This window comes from Phacochoerus africanus, chromosome 11 (assembly GCF_016906955.1).
Source record: "Phacochoerus africanus isolate WHEZ1 chromosome 11, ROS_Pafr_v1, whole genome shotgun sequence".
In the NCBI taxonomy this organism is placed as follows: Eukaryota; Metazoa; Chordata; class Mammalia; order Artiodactyla; family Suidae; genus Phacochoerus; species Phacochoerus africanus.
Genome location: NC_062554.1, coordinates 36,659,770 through 36,681,013, shown reverse-complemented (window position 1 = coordinate 36,681,013; position 21,244 = coordinate 36,659,770). Strand labels below are relative to the sequence as shown.

The following is a 21,244-nucleotide window of genomic DNA, read 5'->3' as shown; positions in this document are numbered from 1 at the left end:
TCACTTTCACCTCATTTAACAAACATCCTACTACTATCAATATTAGTGTATTCTCTTAACTTGGCCTAAAATTGAGGACATGTATGAACTTGCATTTCATACCTAACATACATCATTTGAAGCTAAGAGCTGGTCACTAAATACATGGTGAGTGAACAAAAACAAACGAACCACTAGATGTTGCACTAACAGATGAAATACTGGATTTGGAGTCATAGAACTGATTTCAAGCCCAAGCTGTACTATTCATTAGTTTTACACCTTGGATAATGAGTCATTTTATCACTAAACATAGCATTTCCGTTTTATAAATTATACAATTTGAATGAGATTATCTAGGTCCCTTCAGGACCTAAATTCTACACTTGTGACTCCATTAATATACTAGTAATTGTTCATAATACAAGTATGATCAAGAGGTAGAGAAATGGAGACAACTGTAGGTCATACTCCTCTCTTCCACTTCCCTTCTCTCTCATCCCCCATGTCTGCTGCTTGCTCCCTGTGCCTTAGTGTCACCTGTGGCAACCAGCCCCAAGAGTTCCTGTCTCTTAGGGAAGACAGTGCAGTCAGCCATGCAGATGCAGACAGCCATAGGAGTCAGAGTCCCACGGTTCTGTTCCTCCTGCACAATGTGCCACAGAGGAGAGCTTATTCCAGGAAAAAGGGTATCTCTGAATCACAGAATATCTAAAGATGACACACTAGATTTAAAAAACAAAAGACAGGAGTTCCCGTTATGGCTCAGCAGATTGCGAACCCAACGAGCATCCGTAAGGACACGGGTTTGATCCCTGGCAGTGAATTAAGGATCTGGTGTCACTGTGAGCTGTGGTGTAGGTTGCAGACTTGGCTTGGATCCTACATTGCTGTGGCTTTGGTGTAGGCCGGTGGCTACAGCTCTGATTAGACCCCTGGCCGGGAACCTCCATAGGCCAAAAAGAAAAAAAAGGAAGAAAAAGACAACTTGGAAATATTCTGGGAAAAATAAAGTCATCTGCAGCCTAAGATCTTGGAAATACAAACAAGTATACCATGATAGGCTCAACAGTTTGATAAACAAGGTCCACTGTAAAAGAAAGACGCCAAGCTGTCTAACATGTGTTGCATGGAAAGCTTCCAGCAAACTGATTAAAAACAAGGATTTATGGAGTTCACAAGGAGAGTAGACATCATTAAACTCCGTCAACTCTGTTCCCCCAAAAGAATTTTTTTTTCCAAAAAGACTAAAGTTTTAATAAAGAACAAAAAGAAAAACCATGTAAAAGCAGTACTGATACTACCTAAAGCAACACTTCCAGGAACCTGAGAAATATGAATAATCCCATTTTACAAGAGAAAAAAACTAAGGCTTCGAGAGGTTAAGAACACAAGGTTCAAGGGTACATGGCCATATCAAAGCTAAACTTCTTGACTTTTTAAGGACAAGGACAGTATTTGATCACCTATGGGATAGCTGTCTCTCACAGTCCAAATTAGGAAGGAAAGTGCATACATTTTTAGTTTAACCTTCTGACCACAAATGGCAGCACACTTAAATAAAAATACCGACTTTCCTTCTCTAAGTATCTGTCTTTCATGCATTCTAGAAGCCCTGAATAGGAGCAGTGGCCACTCAATGTCATTAAATGAAAAGAGCTGGTCTGGGGCACCCTGGCAAGAATGTGAGTTGTAGAGCCAGAAAGATGCAAGAAGCCCTAGAGGGGGTACTTCCTATGTGATCTTGGACATAGTTGACCTCACAATCTTAGAGAAACAGTTTCCAAAAAGAAGACTCCCCTCCCCACCACCACCCTCCACCATGCCACCCCGGCAATGAGGCTATTATAAAGGCTAAGTGAGTTCATTCATATTCACCCAGCTACTTATTGAGTGTTAGGAAGTGAATGGCTGAACCACAACCCTTCATAGCCTATGGGGGTGCAGGGGAAGGGGGTGGGAAAGAAGCTGCCCTGCCCCCCGCAAAGCATATAATGACAAGCCTCCTGGAAACAAACATGGTAAATCTGCTAGTATGAGAGCTCTCATCTATGAACAGCTAATACCATGTACCAGGTTTGTTTACAGTCTATGGATTTAAGGGATTTAAGTCTGGATTTAACTACATCAGTGGCCCATCTGTGTAAGTGATAAACCTCATACATCACTTACAGACGCTGAATTAATCTGGGCCAGAGCACACATTGATGTGGCAAGAATGCACTGTGCAGCAGTGATGGAGATCCCAGACCTCTTCCTGCGGTACCTACAGCGCATGATTACCTTTGTACTTGGAACTGCACGTTAGTGAAGCTAGTATTAGGTGTGGTAGGCAGCTTCCTAAATTACTGGCTCTCAACAATCTGGGCCTCTTGGGCAAGATGAAGTGTTGACACCGGTCTTGGCAAAGATATGGGGAGTTTGACACCAAGAGCAAAGGCAACAAAAGCAAAAACAAACAAGTGTGACTACATCAAGCTAAAAAGTTCCTGCACAGAAAACAAAACCATCAACGTAATAAAAAGGCAACCTACTGAATGGGAGAAAATACTTGCAAACCATTTATCTGATAAGGGGTTACAATATCCAAAATATTCAAGGAACTAAAAACAAAACAAAACAAAATTTTCAAGGAATTCATACAATAGCAAAAACAAAAGCATCTGATTCAACAAATGGGCAGAGGACTTGAGTAGACATTGTTTTCAAAGAAGACATACAAATGGACAACAGGTCCATGAAAAAGTTCTCAGCATCACTATTAGGGAAATGCAAATCAAAATCACCGTAAGATATCACCTCATACCTGTCAGAATGGGTACTATCAAAAAGACTGGAAATAACAAGTGTTGGCAAGGATATGGAGAAAAGAGAACCCTTGTGCCTCACTGGTGGGAATATAAATTGGTGCAGTCACTATGGAAAACAGTAGAGGTTCCTCAAAAAATTAAAAATAGAACTACCTGGAGTTCCCGTCGTGGCGCAGTGGTTAACGAATCCGACTAGGAACCATGAGGTTGCGGGTTCAGTCCCTGCCCTTGCTCAGTGGGTTAACGATCCGGCGTTGCTGTGAGCTGTGGTGTAGGTTGCAGACGCGGCTCGGATCCCACGTTGCTGTGGCTCTGGTGTAGGCCGGTGGCTATAGCTCCGATTCAACCCCTAGCCTGGGAACCTCCATATGCCACGGGAGCGGCCCAAGAAATAGCAACAACAACAACAAAAAGACAAAAATAAATAAATAAATAAAAATAAAAATAGAACTACCATGAGATCCAGCAACTCCACTTCTGGGTATTTAGCCAAAGAAAACAAAAACACTAACTCAAAAAGACATATGCACCCCCATGTTCACTGCAGTATGATTTACTATAACCAAGATATGGAAACAACCTAAGTGTCTATCAATGGATGAATGGATAAAGAATATATGGGAGACACACACACATACACACACATGCTGCAGGTGCAGCCCTGAAAAAAAAGCAAAAGAAAAAAGACTCCGCCATTTGCAACATGAGTAGTCATTGAGGGTATTATGCTAAAGGAAATCATTCAGGAGCAGTTGGGGCAAAAATAGATTTTAAAAAATATTAAGTAAAATAAGTCAGAAAAACAAATAGTATATGATCTCATTTATATGTGGAATCAAAACAACAACAAAAACAAGATAAACAAACAAACAAAAAAAAACCAGGTTCATAGATACAGAGGTGGTTGCCAGAGGCAGGAAATAGGATGCAGACAAATGGGTGGAGGGGAACAAACTTCCAGTTAGAAAAGAAGTCATGTGGATATCATGTACAGCATGGTGACTATAATTAATTACATTATATTATATAATTTGAAAATTGCTAAGACAATAGATCTTAAAAGTTCTCATGACCAGAAAAAAATTCTTAAACTCTAAATGGTAACAGATACTAGACTTATTTTGATAATCATTTTGCAAAACATACAAATACTGAATCATTATGTTGTATACCAGAAACTAATATAATGTTGTATGTCAATTACTAAAAAAAAAAAAGACAGAGTGTGACTTCTGAGCCTAGGCTTAAGAGACATTGCTGCTCCCCCCTTATTCCTTCTCCCTCTCATCTGCTCTCTGATGAGGCCAGCTGCCTTGTGAGAAACCCTCTGAAGAGGCGACCACATGGAAAGGGACTGATAAAACACCTCTGACCAAGAGCCAGCAGGAAAACGAATCCTGCCAACAAGCACACATGCAAAGCCCGGAAAGGGATCCATCCCTGGTTGAGCCTTAAAGTAGCTGTGAACCTTGATTATGGTCTTGCGATGGACTAAGATGAGCCACACCTGGGTTCCGAACCCACGGAAACCATGAGATAACATACAGTCCTCACTTTAAGCCACTAAGTTGTGAAGTAACTCATTACGCCACAATAGCTAACTAATACGGCATCTCTGATTCGTGAGCCTGATTTGAGAAACTAATTGTGTTATCTGAAGTAACTACCCAAGTCAAGCCCTGTTCTAAGCGCTCTGGGAACATCAATTAAGTAGACAAACTCCCTTGCCTTTATAGAGCTTACATTCTAGGGAAGAGAGAGAGAAAAGAAACAATAAATGGAACAAGTGAAAGCTCTAGTATATGTGAAGGTGTTAAGCGTCATGGAAAAAAAGAAAACAGAGTAAGGTAAGAAGTGATCCAGGCAGTGTAAGAAAGATTGCCAAATGGATACTTGAGGAAAAAGCAATCCAGCAGAAGAAACAGATACTGTAAAGCTCCTGAGGCAAAAATATGCCTGGCATGCAGGAGAAAGAGTACGACCAGTGTGGAGCCAGGGAACAGATGGAGAATAATAGGAAATAAGACTGGAGGGGGGTTGAATAGCATAGGCTCAGTAGGTCTTTGGCTTTCACTCTGAGTGAAATGGGAAGCCGTCAGAGGAGTGACGTGACCTGACTTGTGTTTTAAAAGGATCACTCTTTCTGTTGTGTGGAGCATAGAGAGCAAGAGAGCAGGGGGAAGCGCTAGGAAATAAGCAACTCCTAAGAAATATCAGCCCCCCATCCACCTCTACTGCCACAGTCGTCATTCTCTACCCCAGCTCAATGCTTTCTGATGCAAAATAAAGGATTGGTTTTGCCCTTTTTTTAAAGCTTTAAATCCTAGATAGCAACAAAGGAGAAGGCCATGTAAGAAAGCACCAGCCTCTATCTAGGAGGAGCTGATTAAAGATAGGATCAGTCAACAAAGGAATCAGGGTGGTAAGAATTTTCACTAGCAAAGATTATTCCTATCTTATACAGAAGATATACACAGCAGGCTTCAGTATATTATGTTCATAGAAACTGTCTTTTCACTTTTATTATTTTGAATTTACAGTTAAACCAATTAAAGACACTATATTAAAAATTCTCATTATCTGTTTCACAAAATACAAGTATTCTCCACAAACCATGAACTCTTCACAAATTATCACTTTGGAAATTTTAACTATTTTCCATCTTTCATATTTGCTGATGATCTAAACTGATGCCAGTGAGCATGCAATGCAAAGAACTGGCCTCTGCTGCCCCCTACTGGAACCACACTTTGCTACCTAAATCTCCCACAAACAAAATCTGAGATCCACAAAATGCAGCCAGGCAAACAAGGCTCCGTTGAAATATGGCTGGAATTTTACGACTACTCTGGAAAACAAAACAGTTATATATATAAAGTCCCATCTTTTATCTATAAACTCTCAAGTACTTATATATACACACACTTATATATAAACTCCCATCTTCCACCCATAGACCTCTACTGCCCAAAATAAAAGCATTTTAAAAATTAGGAGTATCTGATGTGTAAGGACTTTCCTCCCAAATCTTTTTTTTATTCTCAACTGAGCATTTTTATAAGAAACAGAAGAGCTTGGCTTTAAAAGTACCAAAAACTGTAAGCCCTAAAGACATTTGCTTTTAAGTGGTAGAATGTATCACAGGATACAGCTTTATAAAACTATATTCATATTCCTTACCTCACTTACCCCTACAGGAGATCGCTTTGTTAAAGGGGATATGGATGGTTAAAAAAAATTAAAATTTCTCTCAATTGCTAAAGATGAAAAGATTTTAAACAGGTAAACAAATTTAAAACAGAGTAAGCACTTAAGGTAACAAGTACCTAAATCACCCTTTATTTTTAGCTAAAACATAAAAAGGAAAACAAACAAACAAACGAGACTTCCCGTAAACCTTGGCTATTTGGCCACAAAGGAGTGAGTTCATTTCTCCATATTCATATACTATAGCTTACTTCCGAAAGCTACACGATCTAGCAACCTAGTTTTAATTACAGCATATACAGAGGATTTTAATTAGTTTCAAATTTTAATTTAGTCTTTATTCAATTCAATTATCCAGTCTGATGGCCCACGAAACTTTCTAATTATATCTAAGCCCATTAATGATAACTTTTAAACTGCAGTTTGGTTATTTTCTTTATTAGACTGCCAAAGAAAAATAAGCATTACATATCTCAAATCTTTCCACTGACTGTACATCTAAAGTAGTCAATTCAAATTATTTTTTCATTGGTTAAGAAGGGCCAAACAGGCTTGTACTTTGAAAATTAATGATCATATTAGAAAAATGCATTACAGCTACTTTTCAAAATTGGTATTCTCTCTGTAAACACCATCCTTGTGATACTGCACCTCCTCTCCAGTCGTTAATACCAATTTAACGTTCACCACGGCACGTTCGACTACATAAGATTTTTAACAACTTCTCCAGGAACCAAGAGCACTGAAATGTTTCCCCTTCTTGAAGCTTTTCCTGATATACTGAGATGTCCAATAATCTTCATGCTAAACGTATGCTTTAAAGGAATGGGTGTACCCTGTCCACGCCCACACCATCAGCACTTTTAAAGAGCCCTTCTGGCCTGGTCCAATACGCTAATGAGACCATATCCACCAAGCTTAATAATCCAGAGGCCCACAGGGACACAAAATGCAAATGTATGCATGGGTACATGGAGAAATTCACACATGCTACACCTTTACTGGGAGAATTAAACAGTGCTAAAATACTCATTCTACCAACCACTACCAAGGACTTCTCTAAATATCTCATTACAAAAGATAACCCAAACACGTACCCATCACAAAGACCAGTGATACACCACTTATCAAATGCACTTCTTATCAAATGGAAAACAAAGCTGCTGTTCTACCCTGTTCTGCTGTTCCCATTTCTAATGGGATCTGTTACTTAGATCCCATTAGAAATCAAAAGGTTACCAGTCTAAAGGCAAGTCTGTCTGAATGCAGACAACAAAATCATACACAGAGCCTAATTCTAACTCTATTACTTGTTCAAATTATATAATTAATTGCAATAAAAAGACTTACTTTTGAATCCTAGTAAAATCTAGTAAATCTAGTGAAGTCCTACTAGTAACAGTTTTATCTCTCACTATTCTACTATTCTCTCCCTTCCTTCTTCCTTCACGCTGGTCAAAAGAAATACATTTAATTTAAATGAGTACAACTTGATTATAGCCCATGTTTAACGACCCACAAAGTAAATCTGAATCAATAAAAAAAATGTTTAAAAATTAAGACAGTTTATGAAAACTGGAAAATGAATAGGAAGGAGGAACTCTATATCTTGTTAGGCTATAGAAGTACAGGAAAAATCTCTACTTCAGCTGAAACAGTAACAAAATTCATCAGGTACAAACGAAAAAAATCTTTCCCTTTAAAGCCATCCAAGAATGGCAGATACAAACAAACCGAAGAGAACTCAACTCCAAAGGGACTTCCTAGATAAGCAAGGATAGAGAACACCTTCATACTTGAGGCCATGGCTGAAAAGGGTACAGGGCAAGTAGAAGAGCAAGCCAGCTGGCAGAATGATGGTCTTTGCTTAAATGAGGATTTAGATCTTTGGTCTTAAGGATCCTGCCATCCCTAGAAACTCATTAAATAGAAGTTAGTGGCTTAAAAGTCAAAAGTAGCTTGGTCCATTTGGACCAACAGTTGGTGTCTCTTCCATCATTAAGCATCAGTGCCTCACTGACATCCATATTAGAGTCACTCATCCAGTTCTGATGAGAAAGAAAAGGTAAAACCAAAGAGACAGTCCATTTGTAGCTGATCAGAACCAATCATAACCCTATTGTGGTTATGATTTCGGTTGTTTACAGGTTTTTAAACAAAATGTACCCATGTGTGAGGAACCTCATATTTGAATCTATGTGAGGTAAAAATGCCTGTTAATTAGCTCACACCTCAAAAACCGACAAAAATTTATGAAAGAAAACTTAGTTAGTACGGGGTTTATGTGACTCAGGAAGATGATAGCCTCTCAGGAGACAAAAATGTCTGCTTCTCACTGCACATGTAAACCTGAAAGAGTTGTCCTTTATTCCAGTGATTGCAACAAAGTTAGAGATAGGAGTAAATAACCAATCATGCTCTACTGAAATTACACATTTTATTGTCCGTATTCCCTCTAGGTTTTCAAGGTCAGGAATGAGGTCAGGAATTGTGTCTGTTTTGCTCCTTATATCTCCCACTATGTTCAATGTCAGACACTTAATATGTATTTGTTAAACCCAGTAGAACAAATGAATGAGAGAATCTATATTACTTTCAGCTCTAGTATCTTTTTGATTTTCTATTTTATGGTTTTATTATATGAAGCTATGGTTCTAGGGTCCAACAATATTAAGCTAAATATATTTTAAACAAATACCAGTGCTGTTCAGCAGAATTCTTCATAATGATAGAAATGCTCTGTACCTACTCTGTTTGCTCGTACTAACTACCTATGGTTATTAGCAGTTTAAATGTGACTACTGTGATTGAGAAGCCGAATTTGTACTTTGAATTTAATTTTACTTAATTTAAAATTAATTTGCCACATGTCGCAAGTGGCTCAATATTGCATGGCACATAGACCATTCCTTAACCTTAGGGAACAGTGTTTAACTACCAACTCAGGGCTCAGTTGGTAGATGCTTATGGGAAGGATCACATTTTAGGATACGGATATATAACATTCTTTTTTTTTTTTTTTTTGCTATTTATTGGGCCGTTCCCAGGCTAGGGGTCCAATCGGAGCTGGAGCTGCCAGCCTACGCCAGAGCCACAGCAACCCTGGATCCAAGCCGCGTCTGCAACCCACACCACAGCTCACTGCAACGCCGGATCGTCAACCCACTGAGCAAGGGCAGGGAACGAACCCGCAACCTCATGGTTCCTAGTCGGATTCGTTAACCACTGCGCTACTCCTAACATTCTTATATTTACCAGTAGTCCCTCCCTTAAAAAAATTATCAATAGTAGATGGGATTTGAGTCTGAGTTAAAATACAGAGAGATACATTATACAGCATGACGTTCACAGAGGAAGAAAATATCTTGTATCAAGATGTCCCTGCAGAACTTGTATCCACCAATCAAGACTGAAGCCACTGTTTCTCTTCTGTGAAGTCTTCCTTTTCTACTTCCTCTGGAGCTCCACAAAACTTCTCTCAATATCTCTCATACCATATATGTCTCAACTGTTTCCAAGGTAATTAAAACTCCCTTAATGGAATGGACACTATACCTTACTTTCATGCAGAAGTCCACACCAGACCTAATTCAGTAAGTACCTCACACATGGTTGGTCCTTTAGCGAATGGTTACTTAGTTGAAAAAGAATGAAATCTGGGGCCAAAAGATCTGAGTTATAGTTCTCTCTCTGCTATTTACTTAGTGATCTTGAGTCTAACACTTCACTGGTTATTTCTAATTCTTACCCATGACAAATATCAGTACAATGAATATCTTTATAAAAACTTTCTTAAGATTAATTTCTGGATGTGGAATTACTGAGGGAAAGGGAAGAACTCTGAGGCTTTTGATAAACACCACCAAATGCTACCCAGAAAGACACAACATTTACAATTCTACCAGCAGCATACATCTCCCAACTTCACTACAACCTCAACAGCAATGCATAGCATATTATCCTTTTCATTCTTTCAGATACCTTCCTATGCCCTTTACTCCCAGATTATTGACTTTGCTATATTCTTTTCCAGATAATTTCCCCACATTCGTGAGCAAACACAGGGTACTTTCATTGAGGCGGGCGGGTGAAAAGGGCGTACTTGGGAGTGGCCTCCAGCCAAAGCCTCCAATTCCCACTCTAGAAAAAAGAATAAGAGAAATCTATGACTCAAAATCACCTTGTCTCTTTTTAGAACCTACACCAGAGAAGGAGAGTGCACAGATCTAGACCACAGGAGTCAGACTGCCTGGGTTCAAATCCTGGCTCTATGGACCTTCACAAAAAATGTTTAACTGCTCAAAAAACTCAAGTTTTGTCATCTGAAAACAGATTGAATAAACAGTCTTATATCCCATCAAAGAGATGATGTTCAGTGAGAAGTTCCAATGAAAAGCTCATTAAGGGAAGAACAAAAACACTAAAATAAGGTTATGTATTTTTCTCAGCACTTATTACTGACTTATCCACTTGCTGGCAACCTACATCACAAAAATGTCAAATCAGCACTCACTTACCTGAATGCCTCCATTCCTTGTTTGTATACAGTTCAGAAAGCAAGCTTTTTTACTTAGAGCCAAAAAGCAAAGAAACTGGCTAGCACACTTACCTGGCAGTTCTACCTGCTCTGTGAATATATGTGTTGGCATCCTCTGGACAATCAAACTGAAGAACCCAATTCACAGCCGGGAAATCTGTACAGAAGGAACAGCAAGTTGAAAATCCAATTCCAAGATCTGCCTTGCTGCACTATTTTTATTTTATAATACTGCTTTCCAGGGCTTTCCATCACATCAAACTGACAGATATCATCTGTGAACTCTATTAAAAATAAAATTAATTGCATGAACCAAGAGATAATAAACACTTCTCTTCTTTGACAAACTGAACTGAAATTAATGACAGTGTTTGAATGTGAAGATTACTTTGCATCTGACACAGAAGAGACAGATGGCTTTGTGTCAGACAAATAATGAAATACCCCGATAGTTAATAACCTAGAAGAACTGCTTCTCATGGGCTCCCAGTGAACTATGAAACTGGTTTATAAATTTCAATGAAAATTTACTTTTCCTGCTATTCCCATCTCCATTTGAATTGATGATGTCTTTTTAAATCTCTCTCCCCATTTCCTAGCAATAATTACTCCATACATATTTCTGGCTGCAAAAGTTTCCATTTATTTCCAGAGATTTTGATCTCAACAATTTAAGAGAACTACCTTTACTCATTTATGGATTTTGTTGTAAGGATTTCAGATCAACCTCTATCACAGAGAAAAAAACTGAGGTAGGGAGGGGGAATGAAAAAAGGGAAAAAGAAAAAGATTTGGGGAGGTAATGATATCTACAGGTACCTATGAGCATTAAAAACTATCACCAAGTTACACAAGTTATGCAAAAGGGTTGAATCTATTTAAAGGGGCAAAATCCAAGAAAAACAGAACAAAGATATTTAGAACAATTCTCTCTCTCAGGACTTGAAGTAACCAGAAGGCCATGGCATGTTTCAGGGCTGGAAACAGAGAGAGGTTGAAGGCAGCACTCAGACCCCCTCCTTTTCCTATACACTTAGTCTCCTGAAGAAAAGCTTATCTTATTCCGGAGAAAGTCTCCAAACCAAGACACCAGAGAGGGTGGAAGGCAGAGGCACCAAAGCCAGAAAAGAGACAGGGATAACTGAGTGAAAGTCCTACTGCTGACTGGGAGTCTTCTACGTCGACTTCCTTGCCAGGCAGTCAGCAGCAAGCTTATTCTGAAGTATTCTCTGAAAAGACTGAATGTTCAAGAGCAGACTTTAACATCTTGAGTCCCCCACAAGGTGATCAACTCCATCCAAATCCCCTCACAATAAAGGCCATTAGTCAACAAGCGTCACCCATGTAGAAATCAGTTCAAATAAGCTTTCTGACTGCAAGCTGTTAAATGTAATAAGGAATATCCAATTGCAAGAGTCAAGAAAAGCTTCAAAAATGAAGACAGACAAAAATGTAAAAATGAAACTCAGTAGTAACAGAAACAATGTGAAGAGAACTCTAACAATATCTTCAGAGAGATAAAACACTGCATCCATCAAAGAAGAAGCTGTAAAAAAGGAACTCATGGAACTTAAAATTTTAATCAGAAAAGCTGAACTACTATAAAGTCAAGAAATCTCCCAGAATTAATAAGATAAAGACAATGAGGAAGTTCCCTCAAGGCTCAGCGGGTTAAGGATCAACATTTCCATTGTTGTGGCTCTGGTTACAGCTATAGTGTGGGTTCAATCCCTGGCCAGGGAACTTCACATGCCATAGGCATGGCCAGAAAAAAAGAATAATTAAAAAAGAAGAAAAAGACAAAAAGAAAAAAGCAAAAGAAGAAACAGGAAAACTAGAGGATTGTTCAAAGAGATTAAATACTCTTCCAGAAAGAGACTGGGGGGGGGAAGGGGAAAATATTATTTCAAAAAGATATGAGAAAACAGAGTTCTCGTCATGGCTCAGTGGTAACAAATCTGACTAGGATCCATGAGGAAGCAGGTTTGATCCCTGGCCCCACTCAGGGGATTAAGGATCCGGCATTGCCATGAGCTGTGGTGTAGGTCACAGACACAGCTCAGATCTAGTGTTGCTGTGGCTGTGGTGTAGGCCACCAGCTGTAGCTCCAATTCGACCCCTAGCCTGGAAAACTCCGCATGCCACGTGTGGCCCTAAAAAGACAAAATAAATAAATTAATTAATTAAAAAGATATGAGAAAGGAAACAATCTTAAGTATAAAAAGTCTCCGTTAGTAAACAATAATTACATAGTCAAAATAAATACTGAATCTCTATTTAACCAAATCACAAAGAAGCAATTCAGAGGTAAATTTCCTGCAACTGAAGACATGACTCTCTATTTTGTGCTGCTCAAGTTTAAATTAAATTTTAATAGAAGTAAAAATTCATTCTTCCCTCACTGTACTGGCCACATTTCAAATGGTCTATTGTCATGTGCAGCTAGTACCTTAGTATTAGAGGGTGCAGACTTGGAACATTTCAATGATCACAAAAAATTCTATTGAACAGTGCTGGTCCAGATTGAAAAAATATGCTGAGTGCCTATACAACAAATGGGGCCTCACACTAAGGCACAATATCACAGAATTTCAAAACTCCATGGAAAAGCAGAAAATCCTAAGAATAACCAGAAAATAAGGCGGGGGAGGTGGGGCTACAAAAAACAGAACCAGAAAGGCAAAGGTCTTTTCAACATAATACTGACTACTGTATGACAATGAAGCACCAGCTGCAAAGCTCTAAGAGAAAATTATTTCAACCGAGATTTCTATTCTCAACCCAACTATCATCCTAGAATGGAACATTATCAGATATACAACAGCTCAGAAAATGTACCGCCCATGCACTCCAACTTAAGAAGCTATTAAAGAATGAGCTTTAGTTTAAATAATAATAGTAAGTCATGAAAGAGGAAGGTAGAGATCTGGAAAGAAGTCTCAGGATGACAAACGTGTACCAGGCTTATAGAGCAACCAGTCCAGGTCAGAGCAGGAGACAAAAGGCTGCCACAGGGAGGTCCCAAGGAAAAGAGAAACAGACTGTGTTAGAACTGCTAGGAAATTAGACATGTGACATTGGAATATGAGAACTAGAAACACAAAACCAAGCAAATTTTAACTCAATCATTAACTCAAAAACAAAAGAGAGTAGATAATCTTAGTATACTATTTCCTTCTACAAACAATTACATGCTCAAAACACCATAAATACAAAATGCTGACTTTACCAAAGGTCATATTGTAACAATACTGAAAAGATGGGGGTAGCGGAAAAAGAACGACAGAGGTAACAAAAGGAAATCTTTGTTAATTTCTAAACTTGATAAATTAGGAAATGGTAATATAAGAAAACTACTTAGAAATATGAAGTTAAATACAGAAAGAAACAGCTGCTTCTACAGAGTGAGGAGGGGTAGAGTAGGCCTGCTATGTCTCATACACACTTTCAGCCATACTGCATGTATTATTCATTAAGAAATAAAACTGAGAAAAGTTAAGAATAAAATAAAGTTTAAAAAAGACGCTGGTGTACTCTAAAGAAATCTCTGCACATTTATAGAAGAATAAAGCTTCAGAATATTCACTGCACGTTTTTGGAATTAAAAGACTGAAACCAAAAAAAAAAAAAAAAGACCGAAACCTAAATGTCCGTTATTCTAGGAATGGATAAGTAAATTCATACTATGAGATAAACTACATAAATTCACTGGAACTTCATACATCAACATGGAAAGACATGAAAAGTCATAGATTATAGATGTATAATACTGTTTATATAAACTTCATAAACACCTAAGATAATACTATATATCGTTTATAAATACATTCATATAAGCTTTTTAAAATAAACCAAAGAGATACCACCTTACACCAGCCAGAATGGCCATCACCAAGAAATCTACAAATAATAAGCACTGGAGAAGGTACAGAGAAAAGACAACCCTCTCACAACTGTTGATGGGAATGTAAATTGGTGCAACCACTATGGGAAACAGTATGGAGATTCCTCAAAAGACTAAAATAGAATTACCATATGATCCAGCAAACCCACTCCTGGTCTTCTATCCCGATAAAACCATGACTCAAAAGGATACATGTACCCAAGTGCTTATTGCTGCACTGTATACAATAGCCAAGACAAGGAAGCAACCTCGATGTCCATCAACATGGGAGTGGCTAAAGAAGATGTAGTACAACGGAATACTACTATATATACAATGGACTATTACTCAGCCATAAAAAGGAATGCAATAATGGCATTTGCAGCAACATGAATGGACCTAGAAACTACCATGCTAAGTGAAGTTAGATAGTGAGAAACAAATATCATATGCTATCACTTATAGGTGGGATCTAAAAAAAGGATACAGTGAACTTCTTTACAGAACATAAACTGACTCGCAGACTTTGAAAAACTCATGGTTACCAGAGGAAACAGGTTGATGGGGGAGAAGGATGGGCTGGGGGTTTGGCATGGAAATGTAAAACTGGGTTGGGATGATGGTTGTACAACTATAAATATAATAAAATTCATTGAGTTTAAAAAAATAAATAAATTTGTGGTGCAGCCCCACCAAAAAAATAAAATAAAATAAACCAAAGAGAGATTCTTAACATCTTTTGTGCCATAGCTGAAACCTATAAACCACCTCTCAAAATATTTTTTAAATGCATAGAGTAAAACATACAGGATTGTAAGAGAAAATAATTATAATGAAATGTATATCTTTATTAAATTTTTGATATAGCAATATACATGCTTGTTTACTAACACATTAAATAACACAACCTAGTTGTATATTTAATAACCATCACAGGAATTCCACCATAGCACAATGAGATTGGGGGTGCCTCTGAAGCACTGAGACACAGGTTCAATCCCCAGCCAGGCACAGTGGGTTAAGTATCTGGCACTGCCACAGTTGTTTGAATCTGTGGTTTGTTTGAACCGTGGTTTGAATCTGATCCCTGGCTAAGGAACTCCACATGCCTTGGGGTGGCCAAAAAATAAAATAAATAATCATCATAGTACCAAAAGAGTACTAAGTGTAAATAATATTCTAAGATATTTACAGAAACTGTTATGCAAAATGAAAACATTTATGATTTCAACTGATGACAAAGTTACAGGTACTGCTAATACCACAACAGTTCAAAACTGAAGGAAATGTTAAATCTCAGTTAAAGGTTAGTGAATATATATAATTTTTCCCCATCTAGTTCACAGACACCTTGAACTCTATCACAGACTAGAGGTGAAGAGCCTTCAATTAAAAGGTTTCCTACCAACTCTACGACAGTAGCTATGCATAGCGAAGGGAGGAGAGGAGAAAAAAATGAGACAGGTTAAGGATACAAAAAGGATTTCAACTACAGCTACTAAATATTTGGTTTCTTTAACAATCTCCAAGGAAAACAGGACAAAACAGTAATGTCTGTTCATTATGATACACAGAAAATACATATTACATATGCAATAGAATTAATTGCTTATGTTGACCTAAACTATTTTAGGTTCAAAAATTGGGAGGGGCAGGGTGGAATCAAAGGGAAAGGAGATACCAACACAACTAAAATATTTCAAAAAAGTGATGAGGGGTGGCAGGGGATTGGGGGGTAAGTTGAGATGAATTACTGTGGGGCTGAGGAAGAAGCCTAGAGAGCTTTAAAAATATGCATGTGTGGTTACTGCCCCCAGTCAGTATGTATACAATAGCCAAGACAAGGAAGCAACCTTTATGTCCATCAGCATGGGAGTGGGTGCTGATACCTGACTGAGACATGCTTTAACATACTCCCAGGGGCCAGGACACAGGAGGAAAGGAGTCACAAAACCGATAAACGCCAAGACTGGGGAACATGTATGTGAGGTACATTAGGCTAATCTCCTAGTGTGTCTTTAAAATGTGCCATAATAATTAATGCACTAAAATTAAGTGACTGAATAATTCAAATTACCACCTATTTATTCTCAGCCTTTGCTCTTACCTCTGTAATTACTCCCATGCCCCACCCCACCCCCACAAAACCACCAGTTGTATAAGACTACCACAGTGGCTTTTTAAAAGTTTAAACACACTAAATGTAATGATTCCAAAATAAAAATTAGAATGACTGGAGAAAAGATGGACTTCATTGATTTGTCTTGTTAAGTAAGTTATTCTTCAAGTTTCCGACTTTCAAAGCAACAGGACTTTTCTTCACACCTTTAAGTCTTTAGTCCTCCTTTGATCCTATAGGCTCCTCGGGATTCTACGATATAATTACTACCATGAAACAATAAGAGCACAAAAGATGAAAGGATTACAAAAATGTTCACTGACTTAATGACTTGGTGTCAGCCATCTCATTACCAATTTACTTATCTTTCCTTTTACAAAATAAGAAAGCCCAATTATTTGAGTCAAACTATTTGAATTCCCAGAATACACCCATTTATAAGCAAACTATTTCCCATGATCACAGAATATTTTCTCGTCAGAAGTTTTCTTACCCAGCCCCCTGGCTGCAATATCAGTAGCAAAGAGCACGGCAGCTTTCTTGCGGACAAATTCATTATAAACTTCCATTCTTCTCATCTGCTGCTGTCGACCATGCAGAGCAAGGATAGAAATACCGGGACGTAGCCGGCAGAACACTCGGTACAGATACTGAACCTAGGCATTAACAGAAAAATGATTTTGGTACTTCTGGAGAGCCGCAGGAAGTAAGCTTATGAGATAAACAGAAAAATGTGTTTTTCGAAGCACAAGTTTCACTAATTAAAAAAAAAAAATACAGAGCAGAGAACGGGAAATGCAGTCTACTGGTAGTCTTCAGACATTTTTGCTCACATTATTTCCGAAAAGAAATTTGGAAAAAATAAGCTGTCCTTACATTTTTAGGTTAGTAGCTGACATTTTTCCAATTTAAGTGGTTGCAAAGAATCTAATTTCTGGTATCTTGTAAACATATTTTAAAATAAACACCTATCTCTTATAAATGTATCCAACTGACTAAAAATGGCACGGCAATTTGATATCCACCACTGGTTATTTAAAAACATGTGAAAATAATGGGGGAAGCTATCTATGTGTGGGTCAGGGCCCTCAATTTTGCTGCACACCTGAAACTGTTCTGAAACAAAGTCTTTAAAAAGAAAGATTATTAATAAAATGTGAGGAAACTCTTCTTTATCAAAAAACTTTATATCATTTCTTTTCCTCCTTAAATTCATACTTCTCTTTGCTGACCTCACCAAATTTTATCTTGTTTTATGCTCTAAAATCTTATCAGTTTATCACAATTTATGACTTTCTATAACAAAACTATGCATATATAAGTTTTAATATTAACTTCCTGTGGCCATAAAGCTGCATAAAAAAATTCTCAGACTTAGCTATGATTACAATTATTAGTGTAGAACTGGCCAAAACAAGAATTTTATTTTAAAAACTGATAAGACGCAAAAAATAAAATTCTGTTATAAATACATCTCTTAATATATGAAACTAGATGGAGCTAATCGTTATTTAACTTTTCTTTCTCTTTAGTTTATGTACTCTTAAATGAATACTACTGACTGCTAGACTGAGGCAAAGTACAGCATCATTTTATTCCTATCTCTCTAACGTAAGTGTTTAGAAAATCTCTTCATGAAAACGGACTGGAAGGAAACAACCTTCTGAGCCCCTATAAAATATGTCAAAAACACGATGACAGATCACAAACAACTTTCTCTATCACCTAATAACTCCATTCATTCTTTCTTCTAATTTTGTTCAAAGTGAAGAATGGGAAACAACCTGCATCATAAACTGACTTGTTACCCCAGCATACTCAACAGCAATACTCTGATACTGGGTCGACTCTCTAACCCTGAGACAATGCACCAGTTACAACTGGGGATAGAGACACTCCTGCCTATCTTCTGTAAAGTTTTAAAAAGGACTACAGTGAAAGAGGGGATGGGAAAGGAGAACCTGCAGACCAGACTGCACCTTCATGCACCCCAATCTCAGGGAAGTACATATGAAAATCGAAGAAGGGTAAACTGAGCCCATGAAAACTTTCTGCAATCTGTGTCTCTTGAATAAACACTGGCCTTTAATTCCTGCTCTAGGAAACACTGGCTGAGGTGGAAGATGTAAAACAAAGCCATGCAGATTCTAAGTAAGGAGTTTAATTCTAATTTATAGAAAAGTCACTGGAATGTTTTAAATAGTGACATTAATTTCTATCTTCCAAAGATTACTCTGGATATCACGTGGGAGAACTGTAAAAGAGAAAGTAAGGGAATGGAAGATCAACCATGAGGCCAAGAGAAAGTTAAGCATGGTTCAAGCCGCACTGTAGTATGAGGGGTGGTAAGAAGAGGTAAAACCAATGAGAACTGTCAATAGATTGAATCTGAGTTGAAGACAGATAAGAATTAAGGATCTGATCATTTCATAAGATGGGGAAGAACTGAGGGAGCCAATCTTAGGGACAGGAAATTGTAAATAGCTTTTTCTAGGTTAAGTTTAAGATGCCCTCTAGACACTCAAATGGAAATATCTAGTAGTCAAGTGGATACACAAGTCTGGGGTCAGGAAAGAGGTCAGGGCTTGAGATGTAGCTTTGGCAGTTGTTAGAATACAGACAGCATTTAAAGCCATGGAACTGAAGAGGTATAGAAAGCGTATAAATCAAGAAAGGGCAGACTATACTTCGCCCACTATAAAGAGGAAAAGCAGAGTATTACAGAGTAGAAACTTTAAACACTGACTCTTAAAATGATTTCCTTGTATGTAGATATCAAAAACACTCCTTCCTTAGAAGATGTAAAGTTCTAAAAATCTAAAATAAGTCCTAAAAAATCTGAAGTCATTCTTTACATGGAAAAATAATGAGGTTCTTTCCTTTCCCCCAACATCAGACAGACCACTACTTACCTTCCCCATAAGCTGGAGAAAAACTCACTGCATATTTATCATGCTAGGCTATTGCAAAAGCTATAAATCTAGAAATACCCTACTCTATGCCAACAACTACATGTTATCCAGAAATCTGTAATATAGTAGAGGAAAAAGTGACACAAAGAAATCAACCACAGTTGCTTCTCTTTAAGGGAAAAGACTAAGTTTTCTTATGTATCACTGAATCCCTTACTTATAAGCACATGGCTAGTGTTCAAGAAATGCTGATTAACTAAATAAAGATATAAAACACTACATGGAGGGTGCAGGGAGGGTGTAATAAGGGGATTGGGAAGTGTCAGAAAAGGACTTTCAGGTGTAACATTTGAGCTTAGCCTTAAAGGATATTAAATATTCCTCCAGGTTTAGGATGAGGGGAAGTAGGAAGAACAGCATGAACAAAGATATGAAGGCATAGAAATAATGGCACATTCGGTTTGGCATTCATGGAAGATAAGGTAGGCCTCAGATGATAAAGACCTCTAGTTAGTCTAGCCTTTCAATTGTTGGTTCTACCAATATTCACTGAGGGCCACTATGTTCTAAGTATTGTGCTCAGTGCTAATACTGAAGGAAAAAGAAGCAGTTTCTGCTCTTCCTTACTGAGCTTCGAGTCTCATCCGTGGGTTCGGTTCCTTTAAAATGAAGGCACAGGATTCTCATTTTCTACAAATTCCTCCACATCTAGCACTGCATTTATTAAAACAGACAAATTTTTCTAACCGAAATTTGGTATTTTAAAAGGGATGATTCAACACAAACAACTTAAGAAAAATAAACATTAGGTACCTCTTTGCAACTGGAGAAAAAGACAATACTTTTCTTCTTCAGGTGGCTTCTCAAAAAGGAATATAGCACACTTATTTTTTGCTGCAGCTCACAAACTATGTAGTTCTGTTCCAAAGTGGCAGGGGTGCTTACGGAAATAGAGGAAAAATGTTAAAAATGCCATGTCTGTAACTCTGAACTCAGACCAAAAAACAAATGTTAACAGTGACATGCTTCTCAAAGTTTTCACATACACACACACACACACATACATACACACCCCCCAAAAAGAACTTCTCTGCTGTCCCTTAGGAAGTGAATTCAGCAAGGACTAAAATACCTCCAAAATCCCTTCCAGATTACATATGAAAAATATACATGCAAACAGAGGTCACCTATGCAAGGGGAGGATCAAGGTTCGACTGAAGGGACATGAGGGAACCTGCTGGGCTGATGGTAACGTTCCCTCTCTGGTAGGGCCCTGGGTTACAGAGACATACACATTTATCAAAACTCAGGAATTTACTCCTAATTTGCTCCTTGTTGTATGTAAATCTTACAACAAAAAAGTAAATCTCTATACAAATACTGAGCTCTCGTTAGAGATACGTGTACTGAAATATCTGAGGGAAGTGCTGAGATGACTGCATCAGAAATAAGACGGTTGATATACAGGGATAGATAAGTGAATAGTAAATAGATGCTACCATTAAGGACTACCTAGGTCGTCAGTATAGGGTTTCCACTGGAAGATCCTTTCACTTGTGCTGAATGTTTGAAATTTCTCATAATAAAAATGTTGGCAAGAAATATAAATGCAGTTACTCTTTGAACTAATAAACCTTTTAGGATTCTGTTCCAAAAAATACTCTGGAACATACTATATCAAAAAAAAAGATATAGTATTATTTATAGAACAACAACAAAAAGATGGAAATCAACCCACATATCCATAGTAGAAAATGTGTGGAATGAACTATTGCACAGCCACACAATAAAGTACCA

General features: G+C 37.8%; 1 protein-coding gene across 1 annotated transcript in view; it reads right to left on the bottom strand.

Moving 5' to 3' along the window:
• DDX10 (DEAD-box helicase 10) overlaps positions 1 to 21,244 on the bottom strand; it is a 266,513-nt gene that overhangs the window by 229,965 nt on the left and 15,304 nt on the right. Inside the window, exons 7-9 of the mRNA XM_047752198.1 lie at positions 20,261 to 20,387; positions 17,029 to 17,191; positions 10,606 to 10,690 (exon numbers count right to left, since the gene is read on the bottom strand). Coding sequence (XP_047608154.1) covers positions 10,606 to 10,690; positions 17,029 to 17,191; positions 20,261 to 20,387 — 375 coding nt within the window. The remainder of the gene's footprint in view (positions 1 to 10,605; positions 10,691 to 17,028; positions 17,192 to 20,260; positions 20,388 to 21,244) is intronic.